Source organism: Archocentrus centrarchus, chromosome 18, assembly GCF_007364275.1.
Source record: "Archocentrus centrarchus isolate MPI-CPG fArcCen1 chromosome 18, fArcCen1, whole genome shotgun sequence".
In the NCBI taxonomy this organism is placed as follows: Eukaryota; Metazoa; Chordata; class Actinopteri; order Cichliformes; family Cichlidae; genus Archocentrus; species Archocentrus centrarchus.
In genome coordinates, this window is record NC_044363.1 from 6,090,214 (window position 1) to 6,106,985 (window position 16,772).

Here is a 16,772-nt window from a genome sequence, read left to right on the forward strand (position 1 = left end):
GTCAATGATCCAGCGACGAGTGAATGTCCGCTGGCAGCTTAAGTAGTTCCACCTGATGCCTTGATCCATCACAGGTGTGGTGGAGCCACGCCCACGTATCTGCCCAGAGGTGGAGACGCCTGAAACCCCTCTCCATCTCTGCTGGACAGCCAACGACTCACAAACACAAAAACACAGACCGGCCCTCCCTGGGTTATGACAGTACCCCCCCCTCAACGGGAGCCTCCAGGCGACCGAAACTTCTCTGGACACCGTCTCCGGAAGTCCCGCACCATGCCTTTATCCAAGATGTTAGCCTGGGACACCCAGGACCGTTCCTCAGGACCGTAGCCCTCCCAGTCCACCAAAAACTGGTAACCCCGCCCACGGCGACGTGCGTCCATAAGGCGACGGATAGTGTAGACCTGCTGGCCGTCAATAATCCGAGCGGGGGGAGGAGAACCAGACGGGGGGCACAAAGGACTGGAGGAGACAGGTTTGAGTTGCGAAACATGAAAGACGTTGTGGATGCGCATGTTACGAGGCAACTTTAGACGGACAGACACAGGATTGACAATAGACTCAATCTCGAACGGCCCAAGGAAGGTTGGAGCGAGCTTCCGAGACTCCACACGTACTGGAACATTCTTAGTGGACAGCCATACCTGCTGACCCGGCTGGTAGTCTGGTGCAGGGGTCCGGTGGGGTTCAGCAATCCGCTTGTTCCGCTCTTTGGTCCGGAGAAGAGCAGCGTGGGTGGCCTTCCATACCCGACGACAGCGACGAAGGTGATGTTGGACTGAGGGAATGGTGAGGTCCTCTTCGATGGCAGGAAGAAGAGGTGGTTGAAAACCCTGAGCAGCTTCGAACGGGGACATGCCCGTGCCGGTGGAAGAGAGAGAGTTGTGCGCGTACTCAATCCAAGGTAGATGAGAGCTCCAGGTGGCCTGATTGGAAGATGCCACGCACCGCAAAGCCGCCTCTAACTCCTGGTTGGCACGTTCGGTCTGGCCGTTGGTCTGTGGATGGTAACCAGAGGAGAGGCTCACCTTAGCTCCGAGGGATTCGCAGAACGCCTTCCACACCCGGGATGTGAATTGGGGCCCCCGATCGGACACTATATCTTCAGGAATTCCATGTAGTCGGAAGACATGGTTGGTCAGGAGTTGTGCTGTTTCCAGGGCGGAAGGAAGCTTGGGCAAGGCGATGAAGTGAGCTGCCTTGGAAAAACGGTCTATGATGGTCAAGACAACGGTATTCCCTTCTGAAGGAGGGAGGCCAGTGATAAAGTCCAGCGCTATTTGGGACCATGGTCGCTTGGGAGTAGGCAGCGGCCTAAGGAGACCAGAGGGAGAAGACAACAATGGTTTATTCTGTGCACAGACACTGCATGCTGCCACGTACTCACGGGTCTCCTTGATCAGCGTGGGCCACCAAAAATAGCGCTGGAGAAAGGAGACCATGCGATTAGCTCCGGGATGACAGGTGAATCTAGCTGTATGTGCCCACTGCAGAACCCGGGCCCGAACCTGGGAGGGCACATAGAGGCGATTGGGGGGTCCGGTGCCAGGGTCTGGTTCGGCCTGGAGAGCCGCTCGAACGGCGGACTCGATCTCCCAGGTGAGGGTGCCGACAACGCAGGAGGGAGGCACAATAAACTCCGGCTGGACAGAGTGGTCCGAGGAGCAGAATTGTCGAGATAAGGCGTCGGGCTTCACATTCCGTGACCCAGGCCTGTAGGAGATGGTGAAGTTGAAGCGAGTGAAAAACAAGGCCCACCTGGCTTGTCGCGCATTAAGGCGCTTAGCGGACCGGAGATATGCCAGATTCTTGTGGTCCGTCCACACCAGGAATGGATGGGTCGCGCCCTCCAGCCAGTGCCGCCATTCCTCCAAAGCCAACTTGATGGCCAACAGTTCCCGATCCCCCACGTCGTAGTTCTGCTCAGCTGGCGAGAGGCGACGGGAAAAAAAAGCACAGGGTCGAAGGCCACCTGTGGCCTGTTGAGAAAGGACTGCCCCCACTCCCACGTCGGATGCATCCACCTCCACCACGAAGGCCCTGGACAGGTCAGGCTGGATGAGAACCGGAGCGGAGGCGAACCGATTCTTCAGAAAAGAGAAAGCACCAGCCGCAGCCGAGGTCCACCTGAAAGGCAACTTGGGAGAGGTGAGAGAAGTAAGAGCATGGGTGATGGTGCTATAGTCCTTAATGAAGCGGCGATAGAAATTAGCGAATCCGAGAAAACGCTGTAGCTGTTTCCGATCCGATGGCTCGGGCCAATCCAGAACCGCCTGTACCTTAACCGGGTCAGCTTCCAGTCGCCCCTTTCCAATGATGTAACCCAAAAAGGAGACAGACTCAACGTGAAATTCGCACTTCTCTCCTTTCACAAACAACCGGTTCTCCAACAGCCGCTGCAACACCAGCCGAACGTGCTTCCTGTGCTCCTGCAACGAGGGAGAGAAAATCAGGATGTCATCTAAGTAAACGAACACAAAGTGGTTAATGAAGTCCCTAAGGACGTCGTTAACGAGGGCCTGGAACACTGCCGGGGCATTGGTCAACCCGAAGGGCATCACGAGGTACTCGAAGTGACCGAGATGGGTGTTGAAAGCTGTTTTCCATTCATCTCCTTCTTGTATGCGAACGAGATGATAGGCGTTCCGGAGGTCCAGTTTAGTGAAGACGGTCGCCCCCTGTAGGAGCTCAAAAGCGGAGGTGAGGAGTGGCAGTGGATACTTATTACGAACAGTGATAGCATTGAGGCCCCGGTAGTCAATACAGGGGCGGAGAGACTTGTCTTTCTTTGACACGAAGAAGAATCCAGCGGCCATGGGAGAAGTGGACGGCCGAATGAGGCCAGCTGCCTGGGCTTCGGTAATATACCGGTCCATGGCGTCCCGTTCATGCTGAGAAAGGCTGTAGAGTCTGCTGGATGGATAGGGAGCCCCAGGCACGAGATTGATGGCGCAATCGTAGGGTCTGTGAGGAGGCAAAGAGACGGCCCGGTCCTTACTGAACACCTCAGCCAGATCGTGATAGGCTGAGGGCACCCCAGACAGATCGGATTTCGTCTCCCCCCTGGGCGTGGAAGAGCGGTTAACAGAGGGCGTGGCGGACCGGAGACAATGCTGGTGGCACCGCTCGCTCCACCCTGCGATGCTTCGAGTTGTCCAATTGATATGGGGGTTATGCAACTGTAACCACGGAAAGCCAAGGACGATGGGAGTCTGTTGTGAATCAAAAAGAAAAAATGACAAATGTTCTGAATGGTTACCCGACAGGGTGAGGGAGAGCGGCTGGGTCTTGTGAGTGATAACAGAGAGAGCAGCGCCGTAAAGTGCCGAGACCCGGAGCGGAGTGGGCAAGGCTATGGATGGAACGTCCCACTGCTGGGCGAGGGCGGAATCCATAAGATTTTGCTCAGCCCCAGAATCTATTAATGCCAACGCCGTGTGGGAACCGGAGGGAAGCTCAAGCTTTGCCTGGAGCGTGAATCTCGGCAGGGAGGAACAAGAGTTAAGTTGGCCCGCCAGTACCCCCACCTTTACTGACGGACACGACCTTTTGGGCGAACAGGACAGGAAGCGATGAAGTGACCCATCTTGCCACAATACATGCATTCCCCCGCCTCCCATCTCCGTCGTCGTTCCAAAGCAGACAATCTGGCCCGTCCAAGCTGCATGGGTTGCTCCTCCGCGCCACCAGGAGTCGCCGTGCGCCTGGCGTCATCCTCCGGGGATCCTCTCCGGTCACCGGAAGCAGCGCGGTGAAAGGCATGCTGGGAGTCGTAGTTGCCCGGGGTCCGCCGCGCTCTCAGGCGATCGTCTAGCCGAATACACAGTGAAATTACCGCCTCCAGAGAAAGAGGTAAATCGCGGGTTGCAAGTTCATATTTGAGGTCGTCACTAATGCTATTCAAAAATACTCCTCTGAGCGCTCTCTCCTCCCAGCCGGCTTCCTCGGCGAGAATGCGGAAGTCCACGGAAAAATCCGCCATACGCTGTCTGCCCTGCCGCAGATTGACCAATCTCTGAGCCGCAGCCTCGGGGCAGGATCCCTTGTCAAAAACTTCTTTAAAGCGAGACAGGAAAGTGGGGAAAGACAGGTCGGGGTTACCTCGTAAAACAGCGTGCCCCCACTCCAACGCCCTTCCCCGGAACAGGTTGACCATAAATCCAATTTTTGCGCAGTCTGAAGCGTAGGCGAGTCTTTGCTGTCTGAAAACTAGTGAACACTGGGTTAGAAATCCTCCACACTTCCCTAGCTCACCATGGAATACCTCAGGAGTGGGCAAGGCTTTCTCCGGTGTTCCGGTGGCTTCGGATGCGGAGGCTGACACTACCGACGGTGCCGGCGGCGGGGCAGATGAATCGGGCTGGCGAGGCATGGCAGATAACACAGTGGGTTCCAACATACCTCGTAAGTCAGCCAGGTGTTGAGTGGTAGCACTGAGTTGGCTTGTGATCAGGCGAAGCATGTGGTCATGGCGCTGGAGGGTCTCTTCCTGGTTGGCCAAAGTCCTGCTGATGGGATCAGCCTCCGCGGTGTCCGATTGTGGCTGGATCATTCTGTCACAACTGAGAAGGAGAAGACACACAGGCGGTAACTGATGAGAGCAGAGTGCAAGTTTATTTACAGTGGTAGTGAGAATGTGTGAAGGGAAGCAGGTCCGGGGATTTTGTGGGAAACAGCTGGTGGCGAGCGGCGAGCAGAGAGGCCAAGGGGAGGAGGAGAGGCCAGGCAGGTGAGTGAGCAGGCAGGGGGAAAGGTCCCGAGGATCAGCGGTGGCACGGCGTGGGACGGCGTGGCGAGCGGAGAGCAGGATTTCCAGGGAGCGAAGGCAGGAGCCGACACGGAGATCTGGGGAAGGCGAAAAGCGAAAAAACAGGTAAGTCTGGGAACACACGACAGGAAGTCACCGAAGGAGCCGACACTAACTTGGAAGTAGTCAATGATCCAGCGACGAGTGAATGTCCGCTGGCAGCTTAAGTAGTTCCACCTGATGCCTTGATCCATCACAGGTGTGGTGGAGCCACGCCCACGTATCTGCCCAGAGGTGGAGACGCCTGAAACCCCTCTCCATCTCTGCTGGACAGCCAACGACTCACAAACACAAAAACACAGACCGGCCCTCCCTGGGTTATGACAATAGCAGATGGGGCTTGGGCAACCAGAGGAAAAATATGGACTGAATCTAAGTTCAGTAATTATGAAATGTGTAGGCAAAACAAAAAAGACTGTTGACATCTTGCTGACATGTATTCTTCTGAAGTTCAGCTTTCAACATTTTGATGATGGGAAGTGAAAATGAAAAACTGGGATTTTGCATGTGTACTTTCTTTTGAAGGAGGGCATGCCAGAAAAGAGAGTAAGAATTAATGATACAAAAAGGAACTGCTGGTTGTTAATTAACAAATTTTACATAATTTGAGCAAATATGGACTCTGTCCACACAAGAGAAGGCTTTTATTGAGTCTTTTTTGCAAAATGTTCTGTTGAATGTTCTTCGACTTAAAAACTTTAAAATAAGGAATCTCTCTGTGTTTTAGCCCATTTGTTCCTTCTCTAGCCAATACAGTATATATTAAAATCAAAGTGACAAATCTGGCCATCTGCTAATTTTAATCCAGCTTATATCTCAGTTTACATTTTTAATAAATCTTTGACTGGCTTGCTGTGCATGGTGCACAGAGGAGGAGACTGGGATCCTCTTTTCTGAGCATTTCCGATGAGACACTTTTTTCAAAGAATGTCATATTGATGCTTGAATCCACACCGCAGCACTGATATGGAGTCGTAGATCGAGAACAGAGGCTTCAGAAAGTTGCTGAACTGAAGCGAGACTGCAGCTACACCACAATGTGATTCTCTGAATCGAAACGCGACGTGATGGAGCTGCAAAGGCAAGTTTGATTTTTATGCCCAGACAGTTTCATGGCAGGAGGATTTATGGTGCAAATAAACTGCACAATTAATGATTCTTACTTTTTAAATGCCACTTTGTTCCCCCTTATATTGGTCATTTTCAGGCTTGTGGGACATTTGTTGTGAGTTGGCTGTAGTCTAAATCTGTTATTTTGGTTGACTAAATATCAGTATTTCTATGTCTTAATGATTTAGTTTGTTCAGATCTAGAGATAAACTGTTTGGAAAATTAAAACTATCTAATGTGTAATAAGATGTGTAGCACCACAAAAAGGAAAAAAAGTGCATTTTATTAAAAATTATGACTCCACTGCTGTTCTTAAACTTTGCAAAGCCATGGGCAGACTTTGACCCTTTGGCATGCCGATTCAGTCTAGACTCTGCAATCAATATTCCCACAGCAATAAAATAACTTAAACACTGTCCAGCAACTAAACACTAAAGTATTTTTTCATAGGTATTCTTGGTGCTGTCCAGCAGATTGTTAATGAAAAGGAAGCGAGGAAGACAGGCAAGACTGTAGACCTTGACCTCAGCCTGTTTTAAATTGATTCAGATTTTTCTCTGTTAAACTGTGAGGCAAGTTGATCTTACCATTTTAATGCAAAGACAGAACTGGGTAACATTTTTGGGTGGCTTTTTTCCCCATCGTTGGTGAGTTTATTAACTCTAGTAGCCTGTTCCAGCTGGGGTACATACGTTTGACACTTTTGCACGAAAACAACCTGTTTGGGTGTGTACATGGTCATGAGTACATGTGCTGATTCTTATGTGGTTTCACTTTTCTTTCTGTCCATCATTTGCCTGCTTGTTATTAGAGGGAGGGGGTGGAAAAGTGGCTTTTCTGAAAACAAGAGAAAAAAAAAACCAAACAGCCGAGACAGTCACAGCTGGATGCCCGGTTAATTATCTCTGATAGAGGAGAAGATATAGATCCCAGGGAGAGAGTGTAGTGGGTGGTGTTGAGTTTCTGCAGCAGATTCAGGGAAAATTAACCTCAGAGACAGAATGGGTTTAATGTGTTTGCGATGACAACCAGATGAAAGCAGCAAGCCTCGTAAATCTTTATACACATGAAAACAACAGTAAAGTAAAACAACCAAAGGTAATAAGGCAAGTACCCTTACTGTATTTGTGCCTTTATAACGTCATTGGTAACACTGCATTATATTAGCAGGGTGAAGAGTCAGTTAAAGTTTTCTACCTATTGCTAAGTCCCTAACGATGGGATTGTTTATCACTTAGAGGCCGACACTGAAGGCTAATGCATCGTGATGCCAAAAGACTGTTTGCCCAATGGTGGGATGCAGGCAGCTTCTGAAAATAAATAAAATAGCAGCATTTGATGCCTTACGTGATGGCAAAAACAATGATATCAAACTTTATCAAGAGGAAGTCCAAGTAAGGCCAAATGCACACATTGGTTTAACTATTTTCTCCGATGCCCCCTGGCACACAGACAAACAGCATTGATCATTTGTACACTTATGACACAAGCTGCTCATTCACTAGCCCTTGGATTTATACCACCTATAATCAGTACAAGTCATGTTACGTGTACATGGGAACATTTTGAGCTTTAAATGGAATGTAAAACCAAACGCGTCTCCTTTGTCTTCTGTCTCCAGCCGACCTACTTGTCAACACTCTGTGCCTCCCCTTCACCCTCGTGTACACGCTGCAGAGGGAGTGGACATTTGGTAGCACCCTTTGTTTCCTGCTGCCCTACGCCCAGGGGCTCACTGTTCATGTCTCCACGGTGACGCTCAATGTCATCGCCCTGGATCGCCACAGGTGGGTGGGACTTAAAGGACGTATAGTTTGTGTTTATGATAATCCTATTTGCATGCTTCATAACCAAAGACAGGCACTTTGAACTGTAACTATATTTATTATCACCATTATCTATGGTTTGCATAACAGTGGATGATTTAGAGGAACAAATGGCGTTGTAAACATAAAATCCATCAAACGAACGGGCAAAGGTGTTGAGGAGGGCTTTTTTCTACTTTGTATGGTTTGCCACGACAGTAAACAGATTTTCAGTAGATACTTTGAAAATCCTTGTTAGACTTTATGGATGGCTCAGGGAGAGGCAGCCATCTGCAGCCATCTGCCACGACCTGTTGGAGGTGAGGGGGAGGGAGACAGGAAAAAATAATTAAACACACTGTGGAAGAGACCCAGAGTTTACTAATAACTAATGATTCCATATAAAGTGGTGTATAAACACACAGAGTGAAAAAAGGAACATGAAGAAGAAACTCATAGGCCTATTGCAGCATAGCTAAGGAAGAATTCAGGGTCACCTGATCCAGGCCTAACTGTGAGCTTGATCAAAGAGGAAAGTTTTAAGCCTAATCTTAAAAATAGAGAGGGTGTCTGTCTCCTGAAACCAAAACTGGGAGCTCGTTCCACAGAAGAGGGGCCTGAAAGCTGAAAGCTCTGCCTCCAGTTCTACGTATAAATACCCTAGGAACTACAAGTAACCAGGAGTTTGAGAGCAGAGTGCTCAATTGGGGTGATAGGGTACTATGAGGTCTTTAAGATAAGATGAGGCCTGATTATTCAAGACCTTGTCAGTGAGAAGGATTTTAAATTCTAGCAGGAAAAGTATAGAGTTGACTCCACTGTCAGAGGAAGTGAGAATAACACCATCCATCACTGATTTACTAGTGGCTCTTATTTTGAAAGCCTAGACTTTGCTAGCCTGTGAACTCTAAAGCTTCCTGTCGCCCGTTTTCCCCACTGGGTGGGTTACTGCCTTACTCTGGTGAGCTGCATTTTTCTTCAGCTGTTTTCCTACAGAGGATCTTGTCAGATAAACTCCAGCTTGTTCTCTTCTGGAGATCCAGTGTGAACTGGAAAGTCACTCCAACTTTAACCTGAAAGTGGAGAACTGATTCATGTAATCCCATCCAGAATTAACCAACAACAAAAGAAGGTAGAATTGGAATCCATCCACAGCATGAGAGACTGACTGGTAAAACACCTCATATGTTGCTTTGCTATATTTGTCACAAATCACTGAGCAAATAAAATATTGCACATGAGAAACTTTTTGCAGCTGAATAAATCCTTATAAAATGCTGCAGACTGAAATAAAACTTGTCAAACTTCACAAAGCACTTTAATGTTCTTTATGACCAATTACCTGCAAAGTTAATGGGATTCCCATCAGTTCTTGCTGCCCCTTGTTTTTAAGTTTACCTATTTAGAACTAAATTATCAATTCACATTTTCAGTCCATCCGGTTTTATGACATATTTTCACCAGTTTGAGTGAAATCAGTTTGTTCTGCCCAACAGCTATGTACCTTCTTACGCTCTCACTGTGAGTTGATGTCATATATGTAAAATCTAAAATCCATTTCCACCTTAATACAGCTCGTCCTGGCAAAAGAGGATTACAGTGAAGATTCACATGCAAACTGAGCTCTCTGTAATGCCACCATTGCACTGGTAAAGACACAATTAGACTTCGGTTGGCTGCTGCTTTGACAGTTGGAGTACAGGTCTTAAGAGCAGTGCTGCAGTGGGTTTAGAATGAACTATGGCCTAAAAATGGTCTTGTTATTTATTAGGCGAATAAACTGAATTAATGTTTTTATAACCAAATTTGAGCTGGATCTCTCTTAGAAGTCAAAAATTAATCAAGCATAAATTCAGTTACTAAAACTCTTTTTTTTTTGTTCAGGAATGCAGTTGTCTTTTTTTTTGTTTTTTTTCTCTCAAGCTCTTGAGAATCGACACAAACACCAATTGTAATTTGGTATCTTAATCAAAAAGTAATAATGCACTATTTTTCTGCTTTTTTTGTAAAACAGTAAATTTTAAAATTTATAAATAACAATAACAATAAACATAATTTTGATTAAAAAGCTTGGATTAACCATTACAGAAACATAAAAAAGATATTTTGGTAATTACAGTACTGTTAATTTTAGGCAGCTGTGGCATAAACCTGGATGGTGGTTATGCTGTAAATTTCCTGTATGCCAGGAAATAGCTACTTAAAAGCAATATTTTCTGCCACATGGTAGATGATAACCATAGAAGAACACAGTCTCCATTTTAATTACATACTGCTGAAGCACAGAGCATGAACTCTGAAATTTCTCTTTGAACAATACCCATTTGTACTCTTAGCGCATTTACTCCAATAATTCATTTAGCTTTTTAAATTTAATTAAATTTAATGTGGACGTAGATTTCTTTCTTCTACCTACACAAACCAAAGCTGTGACTTTAATGCAACATCCTATTATATTTCATGCTGAATGTGCCAAAGCACAAAGCCAAAACCTCATTGCCAGCTCGTCTCGACCTTAAACTTTTTCCAAAAACTTTTCATCTTACACTCTTTTTTTCTTTATCAGCAGGGATTGTAAAAGCTAAAAGAAACTTCACCAGGTTTTTGATTTAATCTGCACAACAATAAACAGATAGCTGTCAAACACTGCAGAGACTCACCAAGATCTTATTGAGGATGTGAAACCAAAGCTTATTGTGCTGTCCCTCCATTTATAGCTTTGCAACTTTGATGCTCACTGGAGGATAGAACAAGAAACCTGAGAGTCAGAGTAATGAGTTCCATTTTTTTCTACTTACGTGAAGGAAAGTGTTTTTCATGGATTTTCATGTTCAGTAGATTAGAAAGGAGCCTCAATTTTAACCAGCAAAACAAACACAGTTGGAAAAAAGAGTTTCTGCAATTTCATCAAAACTTCTAAACATGCTCCATTAAAGGCAATGTAGCCAACAGTATTTGGTGAGTGGCCTTCAGGAGTTGAGTTGCTGAGTGTGTTTTCATTTCAGTGTTTTTATATTCATGAGTGTTGCTGAGATGTAAGCACAAAATAACTTGCAGGAAGTATTGTTTTTGGCTACAAAAGAACTGCACCAAGAGTGCTATCATGCAGGGTTAGTGTTTTAGCCACATGCTAGATGAACCTGCTCCCAAATAATAAAAACACTTTTGAGTCAGAAAACAATGTTATTCTTTTTCTGCACATTTGTGTTTCTTTGAGTCCTCTAAGGCATAGCGTCAACCAGATACAGTGCCTTGTGAAAGTATATGACCCCCTTGAACTTTTCAACCTTTTGCCACATTTCAGGCTTCAAACATAAAGATATAAAATTTTAATTTTTTGTGAAGACTCAACAACAAGTGGGACACAATCGTGAAGTGGAATGAAATTTATTGGATGTGTCAAACTTTTTTAACAAATAAAAAACTGAAAAGTGGGGCGTGCAATATTATTCGCCCCCCTTGTGTTAATACATTGTAGCGCCACCTTTTGCTGCGATTACAACTGCAAGTCGCTTGGGGTACGTCTCTATCAGTTTTGCACATCGAGAGACTGAAATTCTTGCCCATTCTTTCTTGCAAAACAGCTCGAGCTCAGTGAGGTTGGATGGAGAGCGTTTGTGAACATTTTCCCATCAATTTTGACCATCTTCCCTGTCCCTGCTGACGAAAAGCAGGCCCAAACCATGATGCTGCCACCACCATGTTTGACAGTGGGGATGGTGTGTTCAGGGTGATGAGCTGTGTTGCTTTTACGCCAAACATATCGTTTTTGCATTGTGGCCAAACAGTTCGATTTTGGTTTCATCTGACCAGAGCACCTTCTTCCACATGTTTGGTGTGTCTTTTTATGGATATCTTTGAGAAATGGCTTTCTTCTTGCCACTCTTCCATAAAGGCCAGATTTGTGCAGTGTACGACTGATTGTTGTCCTATGGACAGACTTTCCCACCACAGCTGTAGATCTCTGCAGTTCATCCAGAGTGATCATGGGCCTCTTGGCTGCATCTCTGATCAGTCTTCTCCTTGTTTGAGATGAAAGTTTAGAGGGACGGCCGGGTCTTGGTAGATTTGCAGTGGTCTGATACTCCTTCCATTTCAATATGATTGCTTGCACAGTGCTCCTTGAGATGTTTAAAGCTTGGGAAATCTTTTTGTATCCAAATCCAGCTTTGAACTTCTCCTCAACAGTATCTCGGACCTGCCTGGTGTGTTCCTTGGTCTTCGTGATGCTCTCTGCACTTTGAACAGAACCCTGAGACTATCACAGAGCAGGTGCATTTATACGGAGACTTGATTACACACAGGTGGATTCTATTTATCATCATCAGTCATTTGGGACAACATTGGATCATTCAGAGATCCTCACTGAACTTCTGGAGTGAGTTTGCTGCACTGAAAGTAAAGGGGCCGAATAATATTGCACGCCCCACTTTTCAGTTTTTTATTTGTTAAAAATGTTTGACACATCCAATAAATTTCATTCCACTTCACGATTGTGTCCCACTTGTTGTTGATTCTTCACAAAAAATTCAAATTTTATATCTTTATGTTTGAAGCCTGAAATGTGGCAAAAGGTTGAAAAGTTCAAGGGGGCCGAATACTTTCGCAAGGCACTGTACCAAAAAACCTGTTGTTATAGTATGTTGTTCTTCTTCTAACCAAGCAGTGTTGCTGCCTGTGTAATCATGCAGTATAAAAGATGGATTTAGCTTCAAGTTCTGAAAAAATGAAGCCAATGCTGAAGTGCCTTGCTGATATGCTGTGGTTGTAGAAATACTTCCAGTTTTATAGAAGTCTATGGACACTCAGTCTTAACCTCTGTAAACACTTACCCAATGAGTTTATGGGCTCCAGCCATCATATTAAACAGAACATTGTCATTTAAAAAAAAAAAAAAAAAAAAAAAATCATTCTAATTATATCCAGTTTCAAAACACCAAAATGAGACTTCACTAACTAATGAGCAACATCATAGTGGCTACGTCCATTTTTTTAATACTATCTATGCTCCTAATGCAGCCTTTTATGGTCTTTAATTTTAGATGTGCTCGCTTCATGTCCATCTTGGAGTTTTGAATCTGGATGTCATGAACTAATAAATAGAGGTGGCTGTGGCTCTGTGTAGAATTACCAATTAGAAAGCTGGTGGTTTGATCAGGTCGTGACGATGCAGGGACATGGAAACGGACATGGGACTGCAACCGGTGCCACCCACGTGTGGGTAGATACCGAGCTTTGTGTGCCAAGCTTATAACCTCCAGCCCCATCCCAACAACAAAATCACACTTGAGGATAAAGAAGTGGCAGGCCTGAAAGAAAGAAAAAAAAATCCAGCAAACACCTGACACAGGACCAGAGAGATGCATTTGATCTAACTACTATATATTGCAGCCTCAGACATGGTCTCAGTCGAAAGAGTGGCTGTCAAGAAGCCATTTTTAAGAAAACGGGGAGAAAAGGCTGAGGTATGCCAAATTACACAAGAACTGGACTGACAATCAGTGGCAACAGATCTCATGTAGTGAAGAATCCACATTTCTCTTTTTTTGTTCAAATTGTCATCAATAGGTGAAGAGGAGGTCAGGAGAGAGGTACAACAGTATCTACAGCCATGTTTGAGGTTTTGTCATGATTTGCAGCTGCATTTCAGCCAGTTGTGTTGGGCATTTTGTCAAAATTGCTAGAATTACAGAAAAATACTATCAGATTTTCATCCACCATGAAATACCATCTGGAAAGCATCCGATTGACAACAGCTTCATATTTTCATTTCAGTATGACAATTGACAATAGCATGATATTTCACACATGACTCATGCAATAAAAAGCTTACCCAGATAGTAAAGGCCCACCGTTCAACACTATTTTAGGATCAATTTTATTTACATTATACATGCTTCCCTTGGGCAGTATTATTAGAAAGCATTGCATACATTTTCATTGTTATGCAGATGATACTCAGCTTTATCTTTCCATGAATCCAGATGACACACATCAATTAGATAAACTGCAGGAATGACTTAAAGACATTAAGGCCTGGATGACCTCTAATTTCCTGCTTCTAAATTCAGACAAAACTGAAATTCTTGTTCTCTGCCCCACAAATCTTAGAAACATGGTGTTAAACCAGATACTTACTCTGGATGGCATTACTTTGGCCTCGAGTAACACTGTAAGAAATCTTGGAGCCATTTTTGACCAGGATTTGTCCTTCAATGCACATATTAAACAAATATGTAGGACCGCATTTTTGCATTTGCAGAATGTTTCTAAAATTAGAAACATCATTTTTCAGAGTGATGCGGAAAAGCTGATTCGTGCATTTATTACTTCTAGGCTGGATTATTATAATTCGTCATTATCAGGCCACTCCCTGAAAAGCCTTCAGCTGATCCAAAATGCTGCAGCTAGAGTACTGACAGGGACTAGAAAGAGAGAGCAGATTTCTCCCATATTGGCTTCTCTTCATTGGCTTCCTGTTAAATACAGAATTGAATTTAAAATTCTTCTCCTCACATACAAGTTCTTGAATAATCAGGCCCCATCCTACGCTTAAAACTTTCCTTTAGGATAAAGCTTATAGTTAGGGCCAGATAAGGTGACCCTCAACCCTCGCTTAGTTATGCTGCTATAGGCCTAGGCTGCTGGGGGGTTCCTATGATGCACTGTTTCTTTTTATTCACCTCTTTTTACTCTGTTTATACCCCACTCAGCATTTAATCATTAGTTATTATTAATCTCTGGCTCTCTTCCACATCATGTCTTTTGTCCTGGCTCTCCCCTCAGCCCCAATCGGTCATGGCAGATGACTGCCCCTCCCTGACCCTGGATCTGCTGGAGGTTTCTTCCTGTTAAAGGGGAATATTTCCTTCCTGCTATTGCCAAATGCTTGGTCATAGGGGGGTCGTTTGGACTGTTGGATTTTCTCTGTAATTATTTTAGGGTCTCTACCTTACAATATAAAGCGCCTTGAGGTGACCACTTGTTGTAATTTGGCGCTATATAAATAAAATTGAATTGAATTGAATATCAGTCATAGATTGGCCTCCCCAGATCCCTGACCTCAACATTACTGAAGAAGTGCGAGACTAATCTCTTTTCCAAAAGTACCTACTCATCACAGCTTGACTCGACATGACTCGGCACGGTCTTGTTTTGACCCTAAAATAGCAACATGGGCAGTAGTCTCTTGACATAATTTGTATGTGACTCAAAACACAACACAAGAATGGATGAGCTAGAGGCAAGCTAATGGCAGTTTACTATCGTCATCATACATAAGTCCCCGGTACAATGTTTTGTATGCGTGCTGTGTGCGTGTTTCAGATGGCTCTCTTGTTGCAAAACTACTGCTGCAAACCATTGGTCTGGGTATTCAACCGAGCCTCCCAGTGGTTTTTGTGCCTCTTTTTTCTTGCTGTTGGGTTTTAAAAATGGTACTGTTGATTTTGGTGAAGGATTTGCTCTAATGACTCAGCTAGTGATGACACTTCCTGGCCAATCAGTGGCATTCGGTTCTTTGATGTCACATTTTCGGCTCACCTGGGATCGCTTGGAACCCTGACTGAGTGGGTACTAAAAAAGTACCTGGTACCAGAACCTAATGGAAAAACCTACAAACCATCCTGAGTAGGTACTAGTTGAAATGCGTCATAAGAGAACAGATCAAAAGGTAGTCAATAACCAAAGAGCTTTGGATGTCTTTCAGGAGGCCTGGAGAATCTTTTTTTTTTTTTAAACCTAAATGTATTTAATGATCAGTGCTCCTTGACATATTTTAAGACCTTATCAAGTTTGGGTAGAAAATTTTGTACAAATATCTACAAATTTTCCCCTGTTTAACGTTTGGTGAAGGCAGAACACAAAATAAAATAAAATCCTCAACAAAATTTTTGTAACCTTTTAGTAATAAACAATACATTCAAAGCATCACATAATGGACACTGATTTCTTTGCATTCTGTCTTGTCTCCATCCAGTATGAGGAGAGAAAACAAGAAGCTTAAAGACAAACTATAAGGTGGAGTTCATGTGATCATTATGTATTTTTATATATATTTTGTGTGTGCTGATTTGCATTTCAGGTGTATCGTCTACCACCTGGAGACTAGGATGCGTAAGGATGTGTGTTTCGGGGTGATAGCATTGACCTGGGTGCTGAGTGCTGTGCTGGCTAGCCCTCTGGCCATCTTCAGAGAGTATGGCTCTTTCACACTGGAACCTGGACACACCATACAGGTACACACATTCACAAACCTATAAGGCCATGCTTCTCAAATCAAAGACTTGTACAAATCAGTCCTCTCACTTCCCTCCTCTTCCTCCCTCTTTGATTGTCCCGCTATTGCTCACATCCCTCATTTTTCCTCCTGTCCAGCACTTTCATCTTGTCCATCTTTCACACTTTCTTTACTTCAGTTCCTTAACAAACTCTTGTCTGTCATCACACATCCATAATCCATCCATAATCTCTGCATCTTCACTTCACTTCCAAATCAACCAAATCTAAACTGAGTTAAAATCCAAACTAACCTCAATGAAATCAACCATTATACTCTAAAACTGAACTCTCCTAATCTAAAAAAAAAAAGAGTTAACAAAATAAAGTGATGGAGTAAACAAACAAACTCTGAATCCAAATCTGTCTAAACTAATGAAAAAGGATAATGAATCTAATCCAATATAATGTAGGGTGATCCTAATTAATTCTAATCTAAAATCCAGTCTAATCAAAACAATCAATGGAAATACTGTAATTTAAAGCTTTTGATTATATAATCAGACAATCATGTTAAAGAGCTCCCATATAATCTCATCTCAATAAAATCTTGATTAAACTCCTTTTTTCCCCTCAGTTTTAGCAGACAGTGGATTACAGCAAAATCCTTTTAGAAACAATTCGCACCACTCCGGTGATTTAGCAACAAGGTCAAAAACCAGAAATGTCTTCCTCTGAAACGTTAGAAAACATATGCATTCAAAATGGAAAGAAACTGACATAGTATAGTTTCTTCTTTGCATGTTTTCTGTCATTTGTCCTCACTTTCTTTT

At 44.3% G+C, this 16,772-nt stretch overlaps 1 protein-coding gene across 1 annotated transcript in view; it reads left to right on the forward strand.

The window, feature by feature from the left end:
- LOC115797317 (neuropeptide Y receptor type 2-like) overlaps positions 1-16,772 on the forward strand; it is a 62,603-nt gene that overhangs the window by 44,649 nt on the left and 1,182 nt on the right. The window contains exons 4-5 of the mRNA XM_030753864.1: positions 7,539-7,704; positions 15,806-15,959. Of these exons, the coding sequence (XP_030609724.1) occupies positions 7,539-7,704; positions 15,806-15,959 (320 nt within the window). The remainder of the gene's footprint in view (positions 1-7,538; positions 7,705-15,805; positions 15,960-16,772) is intronic.